The sequence below is a fragment of the Amphibalanus amphitrite genome, unplaced genomic scaffold (genome assembly GCF_019059575.1).
Source record: "Amphibalanus amphitrite isolate SeventyFive unplaced genomic scaffold, NRLGWU_Aamphi_draft 001891F_arrow, whole genome shotgun sequence".
Taxonomy (NCBI): Eukaryota; Metazoa; Arthropoda; class Thecostraca; order Balanomorpha; family Balanidae; genus Amphibalanus; species Amphibalanus amphitrite.
In genome coordinates, this window is record NW_024883384.1 from 3,354 (window position 1) to 27,636 (window position 24,283).

Sequence of the window (24,283 nt, forward strand, 5' to 3'; positions counted from 1 at the left end):
GACACTCCCACGACCGCGACGTCGTCCATGTAGTGAACACATCCCGGGATGCCGTCCAGCAGGTTGTCCAGCAATCTCTGGAACGCAGATCCTGCCGAGACCAGACCAAACGGAACCCTCGTGAACCGTCGTAGGCCTCGGTGAGTCAGGAACGTGGTGAGCTGACGGGAAGCAGGCTCCAGCTCCAGCTGATGGTATGCGCTCTGCAGGTCGATAACTGTGAAGATGTTGCCCTTCAGCTGGTCTTGGAGCTCCTCTGCCGTCGGCAGGGGATGAACTTCGGCGATGACCTGTCGATTCAGGTCCCTGAGATCCACGCAGATGCGCAGCTTCCCGTTCCTTTTTCTGCTGACGACCATCGGGTGAACCCAGTCGCTGACTTCGACCGGTTCGATGACTCCTTCCTCCTGGAGTCGGTCCAGCTCGCGGCTGACCTCTTCACGAACAGCATACGGGAGTCGGCGGAGCTTGTGACGCACCGGTACAGCATCAGGACGGAGAACAATCCTGTGCTGGTAGCCACGGACTGTCGTCAGTGAGCATATCTCGCCAGGGTCGGGCTGAGACGGTGGCGGTTCCGGGACTTCTGCGCTCCCAGTGACCGCCAGCTGATCGATTGCCCCACTCGCGGGGTGCAGGTTTACGTCCAACTGCTTCAGCAGGTCCAGTCCCATGACGGCTTCTTCACCGTCGGAATCTATGATGAAGAACTCTGTGTTGGCTCGCCGTCCACGGTAGGTCACCAGCGCTGGCAGCGTGCCAAGCACTTGAAGCTGGTGTCGACCAAAACCGAACAGACGAGCAGACGTTCTATTGAGACGACTGCCTTTGAAGAGACGTCTGGCGATGCCGAGTCCTAAAGCGGACACCGTGGCACCCGTGTCAACTTGCAGATTCACGGTCTGCGTGATACCTGGTACCTCCATCTGTACTTCGCACATCATCTTATCGGTATTTGGTACGGCGCAGCAGAGAACAGTCAGCTCGTGACACCTTCTGTCGTCGTTCCGTTCACCAGACCAGCAGACCACGGCAAAGTGACCCGTCCGCCCACACTGCCTGCACCTGGCCCCGGTAGCGGGACACCGACCGCGCTCATTGTGCTGGCGCCGGCCGCAGCTGGGGCACGTGTCCGGTTGCAGCTGGGCAGGTCCGGAACGACGGTCGGCTTGCAACTGGGCAGGGGCGGGGCGGCGGTCGTCTTGCCGCCGGGCGGGTCGCCAGGGCCGGCGCCCGCGGCGCTGACGAGCGTCAGATATCTGATGCAGTGACTGCGCTCCGTCGGCGGCGGGCCGCGCCGGCCCGGCCATGGCGGTCGCCTCGCGTCGGGATCGCTCGAATGCCTCGGCGATCTCCAGAACGCGGTCCAGGGTCAGGCCCTTATCCTGCAGAAAACGCTCGCGGAGAATCGGATGCACTGTTGCTTCCACGACTTGGTCACGTATCATTGCGTCTGTCATTTGTCCAAACGAGCAGTTTACTGCCAGGCGGCGCAGCGCCGCCACGTAGTCGGCCGTCGGCTCGTGCGACTCTTGCCGTCGCTGCCGGAAGAAGAACCGCTCCGCGATCACGTTGACCTGAGGTTCATAAAACTCGGCGAGCTGCCGCTCAGCCGCATGGAACTCGTCTTCGTCTTCTCTCCTCGGCTGGACCGGTAGGGTACGGTACACCCGTTGCGCCTCGGCGCCGACACAGTGCAGAAGGAGAGCCGTCTTCCTCTCCGTGCTGTAGGCCTCACCTCCCAGGGCAGTCAGGTAGTTGTGGAAACTGAAAATCCAGTCACTCCAGGGCAGTGCTGGTTTTCCTGGTCTCGCCAGGAACGGAGTTGGCGGCGACACCCCCTCGACGTTCATCGTCGGTAGTATTCAGGATCTCATCCTTGTCGCCAGATGTAGTGTTCACCGCCGTCTCCGGATTCCGATGTATTCTCACAAACTCGCGGTGCAGAACACTAAGGCACTGCCGTGCTGTGCGGCCGGGCGGAGCCTCTCGACTGCTGGCTCTGACTGGAGCCGAGCAGGGTGCGGCCGCCTCACACTCGTATTACCGGGGGCCCGATGCCGAGCCTCGGACACCCGATGCACTAGGTACTCGATACACTACAGGGTTTTTGCAAGGTTTTGCAAAAAATAGCTGCATGGTTTATTTGTTGAATCAGGTCTAAGTCTCATCTTCTGGGAAATGGAAGTAAAATGTCTAAAAAAGGTTTTCACTCAGTTTCCCGTTTCTATGATGTTTCTAACTGGCCGAACAATGGCTCCAAAGTTAGGGTGTCCGTCTTACCCCACCTTCCCCTACATAGAATGTAGAACGTAGACGTCAGGCGATTTCTTTATAAGCCATGGTGATCGGTGTCTGCGGTGATCGATAAAACTTGGCATGAAGCTGACGCATTACTTACAAGCTGTATGTACACGTATATACCATCAGATTGAGGAAGAGGGGGAGACTCTAGACAGCCCTCTCCCATTTTTTCAATATTTTATAAAAAGTGAAAAGTATCGAGCATAAACAGCAGAAACTTCAAGCTACTTTGGGTGCATCAATTTGACACCTTGTGTTCAAAGGAAATTTTCGTAGCTTCTATAGGTCGACTAAAAATGACGTCAGATTTGAGATTAACGTTATGTTCGGCCGATTTTGATGCAAAACTTACGGCAATCACTCCCAACAGCCGAGTTTTTGAGGTCACCATCCACTTTGTCTGAGATGACTCAAAATACGCAATGTTATCAAACCGCTGCTTTATGTTTCAAAAACTAACTTCCCAACTTCCCCAATAACTTCCCCCAAAATCTTTGGGGAAGTTATTGAAAAAACCTGTAGTCTGACCTGTAGTCGTGTCGTTTTATAAATTAGTACTACATTGTACCAGGAACATAATAAACTTGTTCCCATTGCATTTAACCCGCGCCCCACTGGGGTCTGAGTATTATGACACGCCCTACTGGGGGGGGGGGCTATTCATAGCCCCCCTCCTAACTCCGAAACTACTTGGGCCGATCGTCAAAATTCAAACGGCGTCTGATAGCCCCGGAAAAACTGTCGAGCGAAACCTAATTTCATTGACCTCAAGGTCACCGATGACGTCACAGGTCAGGTCAAAATAAAAATTATTAGCATTTTGGCTTGTTCACGTTTTGGGCTCTGGCCGCCGCCTTACAAGTCAGATCAGGCTCATTTTTGGTTCACACACTCGTGAACAGATGCTCTAGATACCCTGAGGGTACCAAACTTGTACTTTGATTTTCAGGTCAACGTCAGGTCATCACAGGTCACGAAAATATTATATCATGCGTCGGTCACGTGACACATGTTTTCTGGTCCATTTAGGCCAAAGATTTCGAATTTGATGTCGTCTGTGTCATTCGAGGTCATTTTGAGTCGAATTTAGCTTAGGTCAGGTCACTTTCAGGTCAAAAAAGGTCAAATTTTGAAGTTATTTTCAACAGAAAAGGTGTCTATTGGATGCAGTTTGAGCTCAAGAACACGATGGTGCTATCTATATTGGCGTAAGATGTCGAATACTTGGTGAAAAATTGATTTGAAAAATTAATAATTGTGAACTTTTTGTAATAATGCGCATAACTTGGCCATTTTTGAAGATATTTAGCTAAAACTTGCTAGAGTTAGTCATTATAACGCGTTCTATCACATATATTCCGATTTTTTCGAAAAGTCAAAAACTTTTTGAAAAAAAATGTAAAAATGTAAATTTTGAATTTTATTATATAAAATTTTCGAAATTTTCACAATTTCGAAAATACGAGATAGCAGTTTGATAGCGCAGTCTATTCTGAGTCCTCTCATGCAAAGAAATTGGATCTAGCTTAAAAACTGAGCCCTTGGGAGCGATTGCCGTGGTTGAATGTTTTGCGTCGAAATCGGCCGAACATGACGTCCCTCTGACGTCATTTCCGGCCGACCTATGGTAGCTACGAAGTTCAAATTTTGACACAAGGTGTCAAATTGATGCAGCCAAAGATACTGAAAGTTTGGCGTCGATATGTCAAGGGGGTTGGAAGTTATTGCAGAAAAACGGGAGGGGGGCTATAAATAGCCCCCCTCCCCCCGTGGGGCGCGGGTTAATGAACATACTAAAACGCCTCGAAATTTACGATATGAAGAAAAACTTAATAGTTCAGCAATCTGCGAATTTCTTTGCCTGATGAGCTCGGGTGGTGCTACCCAATGGGCGATGCTACCCCGAAAAATGAAAAGTTATTTACTAAATGATGAACAATGCAATTATGAATGAAACTACAATAAAACAATTGGTTGATATATTTGTGAAATCAATGCGGCAATCCAATGAAACTAAGAATTGACCATGTGGCCAACAATTACGTGACTAGACCTTGACCGCTAGTCCACCTGCTGCCCCTAATCTGACGTGCCGTCTTACCGCCAGTCCGCTGCTGAGCCACCGTTCTGACCTGGTGTCCCGCCACCGTTCTGACCTGGTGTCCCGCCACCGTTCTGACCTGGTGCTCCCCTCCAGTCCGCCTGCTGAGCCACCGTTCTGACCTGGTGCTCCCCTCCAGTCCGCCTGCTGAGCCACTGTTCTGACCGATGTCCCGCCACCGTTCTGACCTGGTGCTCCCCTCCAGTCCGCCTGGTGAGCCACCGCTCTGACCTGGTGCTCCCCTCCAGTCCGCTGCTGAGCCACCGCTCTGACCTGGTGCTCCCCTCCAGTCCGCTGCTGAGCCACTGTTCTGACCCGGTGCTCCCCTCCAGTCCGCCTGCTGAGCCACTGTTCTGACCGATGTCCCGCCACCGTTCTGACCTGGTGCTCCCCTCCAGTCCGCCTGCTGAGCCACTGTTCTGACCGATGTCCCGCCACCGTTCTGACCTGGTGCTCCCCTCCAGTCCGCCTGCTGAGCCACTGTTCTGACCGATGTCCCGCCACCGTTCTGACCTGGTGCTCCCCTCCAGTCCGCCTGCTGAGCCACTGTTCTGACCGATGTCCCGCCACCGTTCTGACCTGGTGCTCCCCTCCAGTCCGCCTGCTGAGCCACTGTTCTGACCGATGTCCCGCCACCGTTCTGACCTGGTGTCTCGCCGCCGCTCTGACCTGGTGCTCCCCTCCAGTCCGCCTGCTGAGCCACTGTTCTGACCCGGTGCTCCCCTCCAGTCCGCCTGCTGAGCCACCGTTCTGACCTGGTGCTCCCCTCCAGTCCGCCTGCTGAGCCGCTGTTCTGACCGATGTCCCGCCACCGTTCTGACCTGGTGCTCCCCTCCAGTCCGCCTGCTGAGCCACTGTTCTGACCGATGTCCCGCCACCGTTCTGACCTGGTGCTCCCCTCCAGTCCGCCTGCTGAGCCACTGTTCTGACCGATGTCCCGCCACCGTTCTGACCTGGTGCTCCCCTCCAGTCCGCCTGCTGAGCCACCGTTCTGACCTGGTGCTCCCCTCCAGTCCGCCTGCTGAGCCACCGTTCTGACCTGGTGCTCCCCTCCAGTCCGCCTGCTGAGCCACCGTTCTGACCTGGTGCTCCCCTCCAGTCCGCCTGCTGCAGAGCCACTGTTCTGACCTGGTGCTCCCCTCCAGTCCGCCTGCTGCAGAGCCACTGTTCTGACCTGGTGCTCCCCTCCAGTCCGCCTGCTGCCGCTGAGCGGAGTTCCCGGAGCGTTCCGTATGATCGCCAGCGGAGAAAGGCCCAAGAAGAAGGCCATCTACGAGGACGATGATGTCTCCAAACTCAGCTCCTTGGTCAGTTCCATCTATGAACTTGATTCGGCGGTCTTGATAAATACCAGTTTTTTTCTTTAATGTTCACGGCTGTCAATGCCCATTGCTCAGTGATAACGCATGCATACTTTTTCAAATAAGATGAAAGTCAGTGCTACAACCGTGAACCAATATATCTGTTGCAAGATTCCAATGTTCCACACTTCCGCCGTCTATCAGGTCGCCCAAATAAGCCCAGATCGGGGACTGTCGTTCGCAGCGCTCCAGTAATGCTCGGAGCGAGGACGGCTGCGCTGACCGCCGGCGCTCCTCCCGCCCGGTCTGGGAGGAGGAGCAGGAGGGGGAGGAGGAGTTCCTGGACGAGGACTACTACGACTACTGCCCGGAGCAGGAGTCGGTCCTCTACTCGGACCGCGGGGAGCCGATCCCCGACCTGGAGCCCACCGCCGGAGGTCGCACGGAGTACCGGGAGAGTGTCGAACCCGGGCAGGAGGAGTTCGGCACTCCCGAGCCCGAGTTCAGCCCAGAGCCTCCGTATGAGCCGGAGCCGGAGCCAGAGCCGGAACCGGAGCCGGAGCCAGAGCCTGAGCCAGAACTTGAGCCAGTGGTGGACCCTGAGCCTGAGCCAGAGGTGGAACCCGAGCCAGAGGCAGAGGTGGAACCCGAGCCAGAGCCAGAGCCAGAGCCTGACCCAACAGTAGAACCTGAGCCAGACCCGGAACCAGAGGTGGAACCTGAGCCAGCAGAGGAGCCGGAGCCAGAGCCTGAGCTACAGGTGGAACCTGAGCCAGAGCCTGAGCCACAGGTGGAACCTGAGCCAAAGCCGGAGCCGGAGCCTGACGTCCTGCCGGAGCTGTCACCTGAAGACGCAGAATGTGAACCCGGCTCCAATCAACAGCTCGAAGATGACGCTGGCTACGCTCCCATGGACGAACGAACCGACGGTGAGTGAAGTTAGTGAGAGCAGAACTGATCCCTAGCGCTCTCAATCATAAGTCGCTGGCTTTACAGAAGAATACGCCATTCGAGACATTGGATATCAATTAGTATGTCACTAACCCCTTATATTGATAGTTATATGCTGGCTGAAGCTCAACTCATAGGTCTCTATACTTAACCATTGACTATATGATCAACTCTAGCGTGTAGTGTTCTATAGTGTATAGGATTGCCTATTATTCATATATTTTTAACCAGCATTAGGTAACGTGCACTGGCTTTTCGTGTTGTGAAATCACGGCAGTGTACTCTTTCGCCATCACATCCTTACATTATTATTGATATTTATTTGTCGAGCTCCCGTTGTGAGTTAGCAGTATTCTGATCATCTGCTGCGCATTCGCTCGCAGAAGCGGACGCTGCCGATGCGACGAACGACAACATCGATCAGTCCCAAGATGTCGAGTAAGTTTTTCATGATGCTCCCTCTCCGTCCAATCTAATTGCACCCTTCAACCGCACACACCCTGCCGTTCTGTGCAGATGTGGTATGTCTGCTGGTGGTCACTGAAACCGTGCAGGACATGTGTGTGGGGTCCCTCGACCTGCCGGCTGCCGCCCTGTCACGTGGGTCGCTCCCCGGGAATCGGCGGCGGCGGCGGCGGCGGCTGGTGCGCGCACATCCCATTGATTCGATGTCGGCGGGCGGCGCGCCGGCCTCCGGAGCGCCGGCGGGCCTCAGTCGGTCCGAGCTCCGCGGTCCCCCAGCAGTCAGCTCCGCGGTCCCCTAGCAGGCAGTTCCGCGGTCTCTAGCAGTCAGACCCGTCGCCGCCGCCAGCCCCACACCGGCCATGACCTCAGTGCTGCAGATCCCCGTCCTCCGGCTCGGGTGAGTGGTGTCTGGTGAAGGCCCCCATCTTCCGGCTCGGGTGAGTGGTGAAGGCCCCCGTCCTCCGGTTCGGGAGATTGGTGAAGGTCCCCGTCCTCCGGCTCGTGTGAGTGCCACAGGTCCCCCGTCCTCTGACTCGGGTGAGTGCCGCAGGTCCCCGTCCTCCGGCTCGTGTGAGTGCCACAGGTCCCCGTCCTCCGGCTCGTGTGAGTGCCACAGGTCCCCCGTCCTCTGACTCGGGTGAGTGCCGCAGGTCCCCGGTCCTCTGGCTCGGGTGAGTGCCACAGGTCCCCGGTCCTCTGGCTCAGGTGAGTGCCACAGGTCCCCGGTCCTCTGGCTCGGGTGAGTGCCACAGGTCCCCGGTCCTCTGGCTCGGGTGAGTGCCACAGCCCACAGGTCCCCGGTCCTCCGGCTCGTGTGAGTGCCACAGGTCCCCCGGTCCTCTGGCTCGGGTGAGTGCCACAGGTCCCCGGTCCTCCGGCTCGGGTGAGTGAGGCTGTTGGCGGGCGACTCTGAAACTAATCGATGCAGAGAATGGCTGGACCGATGTATGTACTTGTATGTATGTATCGATGACATTGTAATTATCGAGACGAATACGTCAGTGTCGGTGCGACAGGATGCTTCAGCATTACTATAGCTATGCTTTCGCCGAACCTCATGCAGATTACCTGCGTGTGTTTTCCTTGTTTAGGTGGTGTAAATTGTCACGTGTGCGGCTGTTCCAGCACTGTCAGCGACCAATATGGCGGCGCCCTGTGTCTGGACGATGACGCGCGCAGTGACACCAGCGAGGGGAGCCGCGCCAAGCTCACACAGATGAAGGTGAGAAGACCTCTATACTTTCCTACTACCTTATTTCCTGCCCTTTAATCGCCTCCCTTCCCTCCATTTCTCTCGATCAATTCCTCCCTTTTGCCACTTCCCCTTTTTCTCTTTTTTCATCCTCCTCTCTCTCTCTCCCATCCTCTTCCCCATTTTTCTTTCCCGCTCTGTCTGTCCGTCTGTCCCTCATGCCGTCAGTCCGTCTGTCCGCTGACCGATTGCATGTGTTGCACCTGTGGACTGTCTAAAATTGCTCAAGAAAAATGATTCATGATTGAGTTACTTGGGTCAATCTGACTTAAAAAGCAGTAATAAAACTCAACCCTGATTAAAACAAGCGTTTTGAGTCCCATTTTGCAAATGCTACACAAACAGTTAAATGAACGTTTCTCGATGACAACATTGCTTCCTGTCTTCAGTCGGAGGCGGCACAGCGACTGGACGACCTAGAGAAGCTGATTGGTGAGCACCAAGAGATCGTCCAGGAGCTGAAACGGACCGAGAGTAGTCAGGTCAGGCACGTAGCTAGGATTTGGCCAAGGGAGGGGCGGAGGAGTCCCGGGGGCCTCCTTTCTACAGAGGGCCTCCTCCCTAAAGGGGCCTCCTTTCTACAGAGGGTCTCATGCCTACATAATTACATACAACATAATGCATTCACTTTTGCTCAGCTTTCATATGGCCAGCGCACTAGTATGTTTCTTACCGCTGCAGCGGTAAGAAACATACGAATATCACAAGTCACCGAGTGGCGTGGTAACTGGCAAAAAAAAAAAAAAAAAACTCGAGCGGCGGCGGCGGTGGCGGCCGGACCGCAGCAGGAGGGGGAGGATCTGTGAGGAATGGTGGATACTGGATGACGGTCAGAGTCAAGATACCTAAAAGAAAGGTCAGAGTAACACTTGGTGTATTAGCATATATCGTTCAAGCGCTTAACCGTATTCCGGGCGGGCTCTGAAAGACTCTGAATCAGGCGGGGGCCTTTTTGGCCCCCGTCAGAACTCGAAAAGCACGAACCGTAGCGACAAACGGCAACGGCGTTTGATAGTTCGTTGAACGACTTACAACTTTTGTAAACAAGTTTTTTGAGTCAGGTCAATATTGAGGTCGCCAGAGGTCATAACAAATAACATGGTTTATAATGACCTACATAGATAGGTCAACTTCAAAATCTGACCTAGGAAGGTCATGCTGGGTACCAATCGACGCGTCATGACCAGGCGAACAGTTTGGTACACTAACAACTATTTAGCCCCATCATGTCGTGATTTATTGGCTAAAAACTGTTGATGACCTCACCTCACCTCAGATGATCCTTCCCGGTGCCCCTGTCAGTAACTGCCTCCTCTCTGCTGAGGGTGTCTTTCTCTCCAGAGGGCCTCCTTTACAGAGGGCATCCTCTCTACAGAGGGCCTCCTCTCTAGTCTCTACAGGGACCTCCTCTCTACAGAGGGCTTCCTATCTATAAAGGGCTTCCTCTCTTCAAAGAGTCTCGTCTCTACACAGGACCTCCGCTATACAGAGGACCTCATCTCTGCAAAGGGCCTCTTCTCTTCAGAGGGCCTTCACTCTACAGAGGGCCTCCTAGCTACAGAGGACCTCCTTTCTACTGAGGGAGTCCTCCTCTACAGAGGGCCTCCTCTCTTCAGAAGATCTCCTCTCTACAGAGGGCCTCCTCTCTTCAAAGGGCCTTCTGATTTCAGGCGGTTTCCTCTTTACAGAAGGCCTGCTCTCTACAGAGGGCCTCCTTTTTACAGAGGGCCTCTTTTTTACAGAGGGCCTCCTTTTTGCAGAGGGCCTCCTCTCTACAGGGGGTCTCCTCTCTAAGGGGGCCTCCTCTCTACAGAGGGCCTCCTACCCACAGAGGACCTCCTACCCACAGAGGGCCTCCTCTCTACTGAGGAGTCAGAGGGGCCCAAGCGGTCAGACACAGACACTAGTGGTTATTCACAGGAGATGAGAAGGACCCTAGCTGTCACTTGTCAGGCTGGTCAGAGGGCCCTGATTGTTCTGACGTCATTTTTTAGATTCCCGCGTGAATTTCGTTCGCCTCCGACGTGATTTAAGCCAACGTGGGCCTTCGGCCCACGTTGGATTCAGGCCGAAAGGATTCGCCAACGTGGGCCTTCGGCCCACGTTGGCCTGAATCCTTTCGGGGGGCCTCCTGAAAACCCCAAGGGAGGGGCGGGTGCCCCCTCCGCCCCTCCCTTGGCTACGTCCGAGTCAGGTGAGCAAAAATACAATCAGAACAGAGTAGTCAGGTGAGCATAAGTACAATCAGAACAGAGTGGTCAGGTGAGCAAAAATACCATCAGAATAGAGTAGTCGGGTGAGCAGAAACACAGACTGCGAGCGGCTCCCCAGCGAGCAGACGCTTAGAGGGGAAACCAGCCAGGAGGAATGACGGCCAAACACGAGTCAGTATTAAATCAATTACGTAGTTACTTTAGATGTAACCCAACAAAAGTAGCAAAAGCTCATTGTGTAACATTTAGATCTTGCGGTTATTGTTATGATTATGCAATACCGACCACCGTTGCTTTTGCCCCGTACTTTTACGAGCATCTCGTTAGATATACGGGAGGAGGCTGGTTTACGGGTCACATGTCTCGGCCACGTGAGGCTGTTTTGGCCGGTGGCTATGTTATGGGGATGCTAGCAAACTACTGAGCTGCGGGCACCGGCAGCAGTCCCTCTGGAACTGACAACTCGAAGGGAAGCATACCCGCACAAACTTTCGGACCCACCTCAAGCGCGACGAACAAAGCCAAACTTTATTCGGTTAGCGTCACAGCGCGCTGGCCTGTTGATGCAGCGTGCGCTGAATGTTTGCTATAGTTGTTTCGCTCACTCGTTGAGAGAAATAGTGCGGCGTTCCGATACCACGTTAGGTGCTGCGTAATTATGCGTGTGCTGCGTACACTGAAAACCAAAATGAATCTCCTGATGCCCTGATCATTGAAGTCTATACCCCAATTATTCCCTTTTGATCTCTTCATTATACCTATGGGGTATATTCATGGAATCGCAATTGGCTTCATATTCCCATATTCCCTCGTCCTCCATGAATTATTGATTCTCTTAATAAGCTCTTGATATCACCCTGTGAGAACCATATTATGCCATTGATACCCCAAATGATTCTGCATGATTCCGTGCGTATAAGATGCTGTTGATACCCCAGTCGCTGACAGTTATGCCTTTATGATTCTCTATCTATTCTTACAATATACCCTGTCATTGCCCAGAGGGTATCTTGCCGGAATCACAGGGAGGCTCATATTCCCTTGAGATGCTTTCATATTCTTCTGTTATGCTTCCTTTGCCTGATTCTTTCAAAATACTCTTGATATCACCCGAGTAGAACCATATTATTCCTCAATGATTCTTCGTTGGAAGCATCAGGAACGCGCCAAAGGTCCGCCATTTTTATCCGCCATTTCCGGTGATCAGTGAAGAGCGGTGTTGGGTGCTGTGTGGTTGCGAGTGGTGCCATTTTTAGGCTGGAATTGAGCCTTATTGAGGGTGGGTACCATCCTTAGCAGGAACTCATATGACGATGAAATGGTCGACATCGTGGTCGAAGAAACAGTGGTGGCCAGCGCCCAGTGCCTTGAAGAGGCACTCCTTCTCTTCGGGGTCGCCCACTACGTCTTCAACCAGAAAGTGTCCCGTGCATCGCGCTCCACGATGTGGTTCATCGTCCACGACATCATGGGGCTGCCGGCAGAGTCAACAGCGACGGCGGACGCGCTGAAAAATCTGTCGGTGCTGACAGCATAGTGTGCCCGCGCAGTGAGGTAAGCCCAGGGGCGGAGTGGAGACGGAGTGATGGACGAGGACGGAGATGATGGAGACGGACGTGATGGCCCGCCCCACAGGGAAAGGGGTCACAAGCGGCATGGGCGGGCCTGTTGACATCCTGTGGCAGCCCCTGGGCTACGTTGTCGGACTTCCTTGAGGTCAGGGAGGGGGAACTCGTAGGAGCCACACGCCCAACTTTCGTTGTGTAGCAAAGGTGGGAAAAACCACGCCATTTGAAGAGGCACCGGTTGTTTTGCGACTCCTTCGTAAGAGGGAACGGTCATCATAGAAGAGCCAGCGGCGCTTCTCGTGTGTCATGTGTTTTTTACAGCCTGGATCTCAACATGTGATATGGCATTTGTTATATGAGGCGTGTGCGTGACGTATGTTTAATATGGATAGTACAAATTGAATGTCTCTTGGCAACTAGGAAGCTGTGATTTTGAAATGAATGCAGAGGTAGTTGTCTTTCCAATCAATACAGTACGTTTTTCTTATACACACAAGCGTAACGTGGTTCCTGTTGGTGTGGCTGACCGTCGATGGCATGGGCGGATCCAGGAAATCCAGAGGAAGGGCGAAGGTGGTTACATAAATGGCGTCTCTTACCTTTGTGTGGGTAAAGAAATCAGTGCGCTAGGTATCTCATGGGGATCTCACGAGGAATAGCATGACCCCGCGATCCCATCCCTTGATCCGCCACTGCGGAACGAAGCATCAATGGGGTATATAGAGAGCATCAAAGGAGCATCAATGTGGTGTATAGAGAGCATCAAATCAGCATCAATGGGGTATATAGAGAGCATCAATGGGGTATGTAGAGAGCATGAAAGGAGCATCAATGGGGTATATAGAGAGCATCAAAGGAGCATCAATGGGGTTTATAGCAAGCATCAAAGGAGCATCAATGGGGTATATAGATAGCATCAAAGGAGCATAGATCGGGTTTAGACGGAGCATTGGAACTATGCTAGGGGGCATCAAAGGGGCATAGAGGAGAATCAGGGGGAATACATTAGGCATTTCGTAAGAATAATGGAGGCATAACCAGATAATCATTTTGATTCCACTTAGCCATCCAACAGGCATATTAGGGTAATAATGTTGGGATATTGGGGGTATCTAAGGCCAAAAAGGTGCTACTTGAAGTATATTACGGGAATAATTGGGGTTTCTTTTTAGACCATTCTCCTAATATCACCCCTCCGGAATCATTTTAGTTTTCAGTGTATAGTACCTACATACCTACTATCGGGTGGACGGTACAAACGACTTACAGCATGAAATGTTTGTACACAAAGCAAAGAGCGCAGTGGTACGCGATTGGATTCATTAAAAAAATATCATCAGTTGTTTCCTCCAAAATTTCGCAGTTGTTCAGTGTACAAGAGCGTGACTGAGACCGCAGTCCAAAGTCCTTCATCCCAAAATTGTCTGATTTCAAATGGTGGCCATCCAAAGAAGCTCGATCCGGTTGCCACCCAGAAATAACGGCCAGTGTCTCATACTTGGATAGTTTCTCAACGAGCCCTTAGGATTAACACTAGCTAGAGAATTCTAGACACTCACAATGCGAGATAAACACCAAAGCTGACAGGTTAGCCAGATATGACCGTTTCAACATTACATAGCGGAATCTGAAAAAATATGAAACCTTCTTACCTTGTACATAGATGGTGCTGGGTCATCCATATGTTATTGGCGCTGATAAGCGTTAAAACCACAACGTGGCTGTAACTTGAATAATCAGGCAGTGCACTAATATATATTTTTATGCATATCATCATGAGAATAAGCAGAGCCTGAGTAATGCACCGATAGCGGCAGAACAAGCCGATTCCTTCTTTCTTTCTTTTTAAACTCTGATAATCAGGGGGGTATTTTTATAATTATATCTCTTTGTGGGAGCAGATGCACCCACAATCCTGAATTATACCCCCACAATGATGAAAATGCACCCACAAGTCTTTTACAAATTCAATTTGTAATTTGACAAGCGTCCCTTCGAGAGCACGGCGCCCTTCGCAATTCGCATGCTGTAAAGGCGTCCTCCGGACCGTCTCGCGTTCCTGGATAATATAGCGTTTTTAATTACTCGGCGCCCTGGGAGAATGGCACCCTTTTGACAGCACTGCGCCCTTCTCATGGTCTAACGGCGCCCTTCTGACCGTCTCGCGCCCTTTGTCTCTGTCCACCGTGCATCCCTCGACTGTTCGGCGCCCTTCTGGCCTTTCAGCGCCCCTGGACCACATAGCGTTTTCAATCACTCGGCGCCCTTCTAGGAGAATGGCTTCCCTTTTCATGGTCTCACGGCACCCTCGTAACCGTCTGGCGCCCCTATATCCCCACCAACTTAGCACTATACTGACTCATGACTGTTCGACGCCCTTCTGGTCTCTCAGCGCCCCTGGACCACATAGCGTTTTCAATCACTTGGCGCCCTTCTAAGAGAATGGCATGGTCTGACGGCGCCCTCGTAACCGTCTGGTGCCCCTCTCATTTTTATGCATTTCCGGTCACTTTACACTTTTATCCGTGTATTTGTTTAATCAGACATGTCACTTAAAGCGCCCTTCGGCTAGCAATAATATCAAATTCGGTGTTAATCTAGGCTCCCACATAAAGAATAGGCATTATGCCCCAAAGTGGCCTGGCGTTAGTTACAGGTGGGCACCCACAATCATTTTAGGAAATAGGAAAATTACACCCCTGCTGATAATCCCTTTAAAGGGACCCTCACACCTTCAAAAAGTTAATGAAGTGGCATAAAAGCGATGTCCCGTGGTTCAGAATTATCAAAAATGAATATCTAACAAATTTCACAGAAAAATATTCACTGGTTTTCAAGATACTTTTACTTTTTCTTTTGTTTACTTTTTGGGATGTCCGCTCTTCCTACGACGTCATTTGGAGGCAATAATTTGGCAATCTAAAAGTGCGACACATGTTTCACGGAAAGTAGTATAAACCACCACGTTTTAACGATGGTTTTAGGGCAAGATTTGAAAATCGTTAGATCCACGCTGACGTCACAAATTCTAAGGGGGCATTCAAATGCATTTGCCCCTTAGAATCTGAAAACTGCAAGTTTGAAATTAAATATCTCCAAACTGAAGCAATTCTCGATGTTGTGACTTGTGAGTGCCCAAACTGGTAAGTGCAAGCCAAGGACCCCAATTTGGCCATCTGAACTCAAAACTACTGTTAAGGTGGGATGGCCACTTTAAGTGTACCTAATAGACGACTTTCTAGTAAGCGGTGGCGACTTTTCATTTCTGCCTGTTTTTACAAGCGTAAGTTACGATTTCGTGCTATGCTTTATAAGTACCCATATAGGGTTACAGTGCTGAAAACTGGACACAATAGCCGTTTTCACGACGGGCTATCCGGCGAGTGCACCTAATTTGACCAAATCTGCACCTAATCTCTTTTACAGCAAATATCTTTATTTTATGAATTTATTTCAGTGTGGCCCCCCCCTGTGGTTTTTCAGCGAGAAAACGGCGGCGCGCAGCGGCGCCAAATTTTGTATACCTTACCGGGCATCAATTTGACACCTTCACACAAAATTTCAAGTCACAGGTCACCTCAGGTCAGGAGTTATTGAGGTCAAACTGAGGTCATGTTCGAGTAAAAATGAGCAAAAAACATGACATCTTGAAACGCTCACCAATTCTACAGTTAACAAGCAATTTTAAAGTTCTCTATGTGGCTGTTAGAGCACTTCACGGATAGGCTTTTTAGGATCCGGCCCGGCCCATATCCGGCAAGTCATATCCAGATCCGCCCATTATCCGCCTTTCTTTGAATATCAGAATCCGGCCCACCCATGGCCCGTATTGCAGCCAAACTTCAAAAAATATCCGTAATAATCCGTTTCACCAATAACTGGTTTCACCCAAAACTGGACTAACAAATTCAATCTAAGGGACCAGACAGCCATACATCTCATAGACCATCATGGTTCCAAAAATCATGCATACATTGCATACATTATCCACTTGAAGACAAGTCTTGTGACAAGTGAGTGTCATAAAATGATGCCTATTACTTTAATCAAACCTCTGCTGCCGCTTAACACATTAGGTTAATTTTTAACTTCAATGTTGAATGTTAAAATTTTGATCCGTTTTGATCCGGGTTCAACCTTCAATTCCCAAATCCGGCCCGCCCATATCCGTTCTTTTTTAACAAATTTAGAATCCAATCCTATCCGGTCCGCGGATTTATCCGTGGATAACGGATTTATCCGGCCCATGAAGTGCTCTAGTGGCTGTGTAGAAAAAAACGGCGCTACAAAACTGCTATCTCAGATTTTCGAAATTTTGGGATTTTGACCCCCAAAAATAAGAAAAATGATTTTTATAGAAAAATTAAAAAAAACAAAAATAAATTCGACTTTCGAAAAAACCGGAATATATGTGATAGTCCCTGCGCTCTTCGATATACATACCAAATTTTAGATCGATACCTCTTTTTTTTGGCCAAGTTATAGCGAAAAAACTGTTCGCATACAACGAGCTTCTGAAGACAGACAGTGGGACTTGTTAAATTCAATGCCCTCATCAGGCTCCATGGCGAAATAAAAATCAGTTCCAACAACATGGAGCGCGTTCCACATATGCATTGATTTTCAGTACCGCTGTGGGCCATGAACTATAATTTATATTTGGTCGTGGTGGTGAATTGCTCGCTGGCTATCGAGCAGCGCTACCCATAAATATCCCCAATGACGGGCTGGCTGGAGTATCGGGAGCGCAGGCAGAGGTTGCCACTGTGCAGTGACGTGCCCCGCTACCTGAACGACTCAGTGACATCGGCTCCAGGGGCTCACCGCTATGGGTGGGTCCTGAGCTACAGTCCAGGAGCTACAGGAGTCCTGGCGACTTGCGATTGGGTCCTGTCCTGAGTTACAGTAGAATGCTCGATAATCACTACGTTTCCATGACACGTCTAAATCGATTTAGCGAAATTTCACGTGCGTTTTTCTCCGAAACTACATATTTACCTTATGCAAAAAAAAATGAGCGTATCTATGGTTTTAGCTAGCACCTAATCCTATATTTACATTTTTACATTATGCCTAAATGCTATGAAGGAGCAAATCCATTTTTTCAAAATCGGCTTATCTTGTGCCATGGAAAGTGGAAACGTAGCCAATGAGGAACTATCCACTGAACAGTAAAACAAAGGCTTGGTCTACAACGATTCGATGGACAGTGGACACGCTCATTGTTGCAAAGGGGCCCGCGCAGATAGAATCGCGGGTTAACCCTAGAACGCCTAGGGTGGGGGGGGGGGTTGTATCACCCCCCCCCCTGAGGTTTTTTCGAAGTGCACGCTAAACGGCTTGTCGTAGCGGGCTGAAATTTTCAATACCCTCTAAGGCAACCTTTGCGCATCTTTTGCCGAAAAAAAATTGATCGGGTCATGTCAGGTCACGGAGTTATGACGTCATAAGAGGTACAGCCTCCGGCCGGATTTTCACAAACTGAGTGCCAACGCCCGAGGTTTCCTGCCGGTGGTACGGACATCGGTTGATGGATCGTGATGAAACTTCCCATGCATGTTGGGGCAAGTATTGGCTATCATATGGTATAAGAAATTTGACCGGGTCAGGTCAGGTCACGGAGCTATGACGTCACAAGAGGAACAGCGTCCGGTACTATTTTTGAAAAGCGCCCGAACCACTATTTTGCTAATTCTTGTCACCTCAATGGGAATATGCAGCAATATTAGCTTCTATAGGGAGCAAATGGACCTCCCAAATCAAAAAATACAATCAGATTTCAAAAATTTAAATTTTGATTTTTCGAATTTCTGCCGCCGACTGTGACCTTGCCGACTTCCGGCGCTCCCAACGCGCCATTTTTAGAGCTAGGGAAACGAAATACATACCAAACGATAGAGAATTGATCAAGGAACACGATAGTGAAGGTTTCAAGTCGATATCTCCCACCGTTTTGCCGCAATCGCCGCCGAAAGTTGAAAAAAGTCTATTTTTCCGAAAATTTGACCTTTGACCGGTCAAAAGTAGGTCAAATGTTGACCTAGGACCAAAAAATATACCACCAATCGCGAGATCTCGTTGAGAGCAATCCGTTGGTTTTTTCCGCTAAGCTCTACGACCTTCCGTTTCGAAACGCCAGGGGGGTCGTAACAACCCCCCCCCCCCTGGTCGTTCGTGTTATGAGAAATGGCCTGGTCGTGCGAGGGTTAAGACAAGTTATGTATAGATGGAGGAGAATCTATATAGCATAGTTTGCTTTCTTCAAAAGAGGTTTGGCTCCAAATACTTTTTTCGACACACACGCGCTTTAGCTAGCAAAAAGTGAGCATGAAAAGTTGAAATTCGCAAGATTACAACATGTGAATTAACTATTTCCCATTATTTTCATCCGTCCATCCAATCGTTTAGAATTAATTATTAAAACAATGATTATATACCTACCTATTATTGTGAAACTTCCATTGTAATGTAACGAATAACTGTTGTGGACAGAACTGCTTAGGTACTTACTCGATTCTTACTTTGCGGGTACTGAAAAACAGCGTGTTCCATAAGTTCGTTGGCAATTTGTGCCATGCTAGTGGTGGCAACTTGGCGCATAGGAGCCCAATATAGGAGGGTTTCTTATTCCAGGTATGCACTTGATTAGCATATAGGGGAGAGTGGGGCAAAGCGGCCACCCTAACGCTTCTCACGATGCCAACGCTTGATTTTTAAGCTTGGAAAGATTCTTTCTATACCAATGTGATCCCTATTAACCCGCGCACCGACGGGGGGGGCGGATATCCGCCCCCCCCTGAGGTTTTTCGCGGATAGCGGGAAAACCGCGGCGCGTAGCGCCGCGAAATTTGGTATGACTATTCTCTCATCAATTTTACACATGGTGTGCAAGTTTGAACCTCCTAACTTTTAAGGTCAGGTCACCAGGTCACTTTGAATGACCCAACCTCAAGTCACTTTTTTGCAACTTTGTCACCGTGCCAGAGCTACAGTAGATGTCGGAGGCCTTTGAAAGTCGCAGGATGTTATTAGGTCATTAGTAGCTACAATTTGTATATCTCGGAATTTTGATGTCGGTGACCTAAGGTCAGGTCAATTTCGCGACCTCCCCATTATAAGTCAATGGGGGAAAAATCAACTCCCTGTTTTTACCACCAAAACGGGTCGGAATGGCCCCATATACCATACATGACTTCACATACGATCAACCTTCACTACCTTGAGGTCTGTTTTGCTGTTGGGCAGCTGTAAGGTCATGTGACGTCATCAAAGGTCACCAAAGGTTTTTTGCCAATAACTCCTTACAGGAACAAGATACAGCCGCGCGGATGGTCTCATTGTGTTCAGCTCGTCAAGACGCATCGAATGATATACATGATGACCTCGAGGTCACGTGACCTGAGGTCAACCTTTGACCTTGACCTTTCGAGGTCAACATATATATCATTCGATGCGGATTGACGAGAGGATCACGATGATGCCCTTAGTTTGTTCCTATCTTGACTACTTCGAAAGTTATTCCAGAAAAACCCTCTCCATATCTAGCGCCGCCATTTTGACTTTTTCGACCCCTGTGACGTCATCTTTGACCTGACCTGAAAATTACCTTAGTAAAAATTGTAGACCTTGTCCGTGCGTATCCGATGCCGTTTACCGCTTGTCGCTATCTTGCTTCGTTCTCGAGATCTCAGGGGGGGGCGGTCATCCGCCCCCCCCCCGTCGGTACTAAGTTGGCGCAGACCCCCGTCGGTGCGCGGGTTAAGTTGCCTTTCATTTCAACTGCGTTTTATTTCCAAAGGCGTTCACATATGGAAGATATTGACAAAACTTTAAAGCTATGCATATTGGCCACTTTGCCCCATACCCTGGGGCAAAGCGGCCACCGGCGTCTTCTCAAGTCCCGATATGAGAAACAAAATAGCTGCCTCATGTACGACTAGGGTATTTGATGGTGACAAGGTTCAAGCGAGGATGGATGTTTGCAATTTGTTAGCATCCCACCTGTAGGTAAACAAAGAAAGGATTTTCATGAAAAAAACATTTAACTGCATTATTTGGTAACTCATGCAACTGAAAAGTGGCCAAGATGAATGCATGACGACACATTTGAATATGAATAATGTTTTTTTTATCCAGATGGAAACAATTTATGGCCAATTCGGGGGTGGCCACTTTGCCCCGGCCACTTTGCCCCGCGCATACCGTCCGATTCAAAAATATTCCAGCTTAGCTATTAGTGGGGTAAAAAACATTAAAATTGATAGAATACATTTACGATAACAATGCAATGCATGGACAAGAACGCTTATAAAAATTCCAAACGGTTATGAAATAACATAACATTTAAAAATTGTAAACATAGTTGGTAACCTGGCAAGAAATGCTTTTCCGTGTTTCACAGAACAATGGTGATGGGCCTGAAACCCCGGTCTGGCTCATTCGAACGACCGTGAAGAGAAGTATAATTGGAAACCCTAAATTGGAACTGACGCCAGCTATGAAGGGCTAAAACGATGGGTGGCCGCTTTGCCCCGGGTGGCCGCTTTGCCCCACTCTCCCCTATTCAGCGTTATCCTAATAAATGAAATTATTAGAACAGCTACTTCCATGAACTTCTTTGACATGCGCTTTGTGACGTAAATCGCTGCGCAAAGTGCAAACCATGAAACGTCAGGTGAGCTAAACAATAGATTACAAGTGCCTCTACCAGAGCCAGAAATTAAAATGGAGCCGATTCACATAATTTGACGTATTCCAGAGGTTCCTTCCCGTTTTCCCCGGCAACCAGGCGTACCAACCACGGACGGCTAGGCCTAAGAATTCATGAGACTGTGAGACAATCTTTACAGCTGTGATAAATCTCGTCCAGCCCGCCAGATAGTCTCTATAAATAGGCATCGACCGAGGCGAGTGGTGCTCCTGGCCCCGGGCGGCTCTCTAACGGGGCGCGCTGACGACGGCGAGCGCTGCCCTCCCGTCTCCAACGACAGCACTAACCGCCCGATAGCCCGCGCGATACCGGCGGCCGGCGCTCGGCCGCGGCCGGCGCCGGATTCGCTCAGCCCCCGTTCACGAGCTCCAGAATCCCTTTACCGTGACGTCACCACGGCGGTAGAATCTCCCTTCACCCATAGGCATGCATGCAAATTTCATCATCTTTCGAGCGAGCTGGAGAAAAAAAAGGATTATTTGTCATCAAAAGATGTACCAATGTAACGATGAGTTCGCCTCATTACGATAAATGGGGCTGAAACTAAAAAATAAGACTATATCGAGCCAAAATCAGCAATTCAAATGACCTCTTAATTTGAACGTGAATGATTTTCTCTGAATGACGTCACCATGGCGCCTTTAGTTCCCTAGTGAACCAACCTGAGTAGTCAAGGAATCTTGGATTCGCTGTCGCTGTTGGTGAGAGCGCCGGCGGCGAGCCGGCTGGCGGCCGCGGCCGGCGGTGGGCGGATGGGAATCAATAACCAGTCGCCGCCTGTCCTACAGGGCAGCCTGGTCGATCTGGTCGATAAGCCGTCCTCGTTCGCCGCCGAGACGGACCGGGACGCCTCCTCCGAGACGGCCGCCCGCCAGCCCGCTGCCCCGGAGGATCCCGAGGAGAGCGCACCGCAGCACGCCGCCGCCGCCGGGGACCAGGAGCCGTCACCAGACCGGGAGTGAGGTCACCAGAGCCGTCACCAGAGAGGTCACCAACAGCCGTCACCAGGCGGGGAGCGAGGCCACAGGGCGGGGAGCGGCGTCCGGTGCCGGTGGGCGAGGACGGATAAGGACCGCTGGGCACCCGCCGTCCGGCTGGTGCCTGCAGTGACGCCGCGGTCCCCTGACAGCGACCGTGGAGGGCTCGGATAGCCCTCGAGCGAGCTCCACTCGTGGGGAGCGCGGACTCGCGGAGTAGTCACCGGTCGGGGGCGCCGTTCATAACTATGTGTGTTATCGAACTGCAGTCAAAGTTGCACTGATAGGAAATGTCAGGATCAGGTCACTGTTCAGATCAAACGAAAAGGTCAGCTTGGAACGGAAATTCCTCGCAGAAGAGATGGAACTGCTCGGGGATTTTTTCCACGGGATCAATCGTGCTCGGCCAGTGACTCTTCGTGTACGTAGCACACTGAACTTGCATCGGCTGATAGTGGCTTACATGTGCACTCATGGAGCTAGAGCAGAAGGCTAGGCTGTATGTAGTCGCAGCATAGTCATATAGAAGTTTCCACAATAATGAAAAGCAGCTGTTTGCTACAAAAACTGTGTGTGTGTTACTCAATATGTCATATAAAAGTGTAGATATTTTTGTCAGGTCGAACGTATTTACAAAATAAGAGCTTCCAAATTTCCACAATACGCCAGCGCGCCGCTGCGGAAGGGCCTCGGGCGCATCCTGCGCGGTAACAGACGTCCGATTCTGCGCAGCGGTGCCGATTCACTGATGTGATGAGCCTCCTCGTCGGCGCGTTCGGCGCCGACGGAAACCCGTCACGTGGCGCGTCGCACATGTACCGGGAAACGGCGCGTCAGTTAATTAGCTGCGTGTCTGACTCCCGGCTGCCACGAGTGTGTCTCCGCGCTGGATGCAGCCGAGCCAACCGCGTAACGATAATGTGCCGGTAACGTCGACCATGTGAGCCCAGGGCGTGAGAAGGTCCGGAACTCCAGATCAGCTGGAGCTTCACCGGAAGTTTCCCTCGAAGTGCTAATCTAACAACGCTCTCCATAATACTCTGTATCTGAAATGTCGGACGTACTGAACCTTAGGCAATAACGATTAATCCAGTCTGCTGTGCACGTAACACATGTGACAAAGGACAGGTAAAATAAACGAATTCAACGACTGAAAAAGGAACGCATGACATGAGAGTTGAGACGCATGACACGATCTAGACGGCACCGTGACGACTGACTGACGACAACGACAGGCACCCAATCGGCAGCCATTCTACACCCACAGACGTAGGTTGTCACTCATATCATACACGTTCATTTGCGGCCACATCCGCGCCGGCGGATGCGTTGGCTCTGGAGTGTTTGGACTGTTGTTTGACGCACGGCTCGGTGTGGGGACCTGCGCGGCGCCCGTGAGGTGACCACTGCGGCTGCCGCAGGGCGGTTCTCCGCTCCATGTGTGTCGGATGTTAACAATACACGGCGAAACGGTACGCCGCCCTGTGTCTGATGCGGTTCCGTAGAATGAAGTGAGATCCATCTCGGGGAAAATCCATTCTGAACTGACGTATGTACTATATCCCGCGCATGACTGGGGGGGGGGGGGCTCTACAGAGCCTCACTCCCGTTTTTCGGCAATATCTTCTAAACCATTTCACGGATCAACACGAAACTTGCAGTACCCTGAGCTGCATTAATTTGACACCTTGCGTTAAAACTTCAACTTTCTAGCTACCATAGTTTGGCCGCAAACGACGTCAGAGTGACGTCATGTCGGCCGACTTTGATGCAAATTATTGAATTACGTCAAACGCTCTCAAGAGCTTAGTTTTAAAGCTAGATCCAATGACTACGTTTCCATGGGCAAGGGGATTCGTATCCGGATCAGTGAAGCCGCTACTGATCCGGATGACTGGGGCCGTTTCCATGGGCAAAGCCGGTACTGATCCGGATCAGTGAAATAAGAGCTCAGCCGCTACTGATCGGCTTAGGAGGGACGAGTATGGCGCACTTTGGCAATTAATAAAAACTCCAGCTAACATTTTTGCCTGGCCTTGTGCAAAAATCGACTAGGATCTTCCGTCCTGAAGATTGGCTTTCTTTTATCATACCGATAGCAAACTCGGCTATTGGGAAAACCTTCCAAACTCTCTACAATAACTAATTTTTCAGTTCGATTCATGTTAAAAAATAAAAATAAACAAATAAATTTACATAGCAATTCGTCCGTCTTTCATTACTTCAGAAAACGTTTCGGGCGACCCCGAGTTTCGAACCCGAGACCTTTGGCTCAAAAAGCGAAAATCATACCGCTGCGCCACCGCGGCACTCTGCCGCCGTTGTCCTAAACTTATATATGAAAATAGTTGACAGGCAAATGATGCAACATCGAGAAAGTCTACATTTGTGCTGTAAGGGATTACACGGGTAATGAAAAAATGCTGGAAAAGATTGCAAAA

The 24,283-nt window shown here is 50.5% G+C and overlaps 1 protein-coding gene across 1 annotated transcript; it reads left to right on the plus strand.

Annotated features, from left to right (window-relative positions):
- Positions 1-4,458: 4,458 nt before the first annotated feature.
- Positions 4,459-23,321, plus strand: LOC122375667 (protein TsetseEP-like). The gene is made up of 7 exons (XM_043355150.1): positions 4,459-4,487; positions 5,583-5,712; positions 5,951-6,635; positions 7,041-7,095; positions 8,248-8,344; positions 8,764-8,856; positions 21,654-23,321. The coding sequence occupies exons 2-7, from the start codon at positions 5,638-5,640 to the stop codon at positions 21,825-21,827; spliced, it is 1,179 nt and encodes a 392-aa protein (XP_043211085.1). The 5' UTR covers positions 4,459-4,487; positions 5,583-5,637; the 3' UTR covers positions 21,828-23,321.
- Positions 23,322-24,283: the final 962 nt, after the last annotated feature.

Bases quoted from the DNA above. Each gene is read 5' to 3' on its own strand.
- LOC122375667 (XM_043355150.1), top strand. From the start codon at position 5,638: ATGATCGCCAGCGGAGAAAGGCCCAAGAAGAAGGCCATCTACGAGGAC. The intron at 5,713-5,950 runs GTCAGTTCCATC...TGTCGTTCGCAG, and splicing joins TCTCCAAACTCAGCTCCTTG to CGCTCCAGTAATGCTCGGAG. The intron at 7,096-8,247 runs GTAAGTTTTTCA...CGGCTGTTCCAG, and splicing joins GATCAGTCCCAAGATGTCGA to CACTGTCAGCGACCAATATG.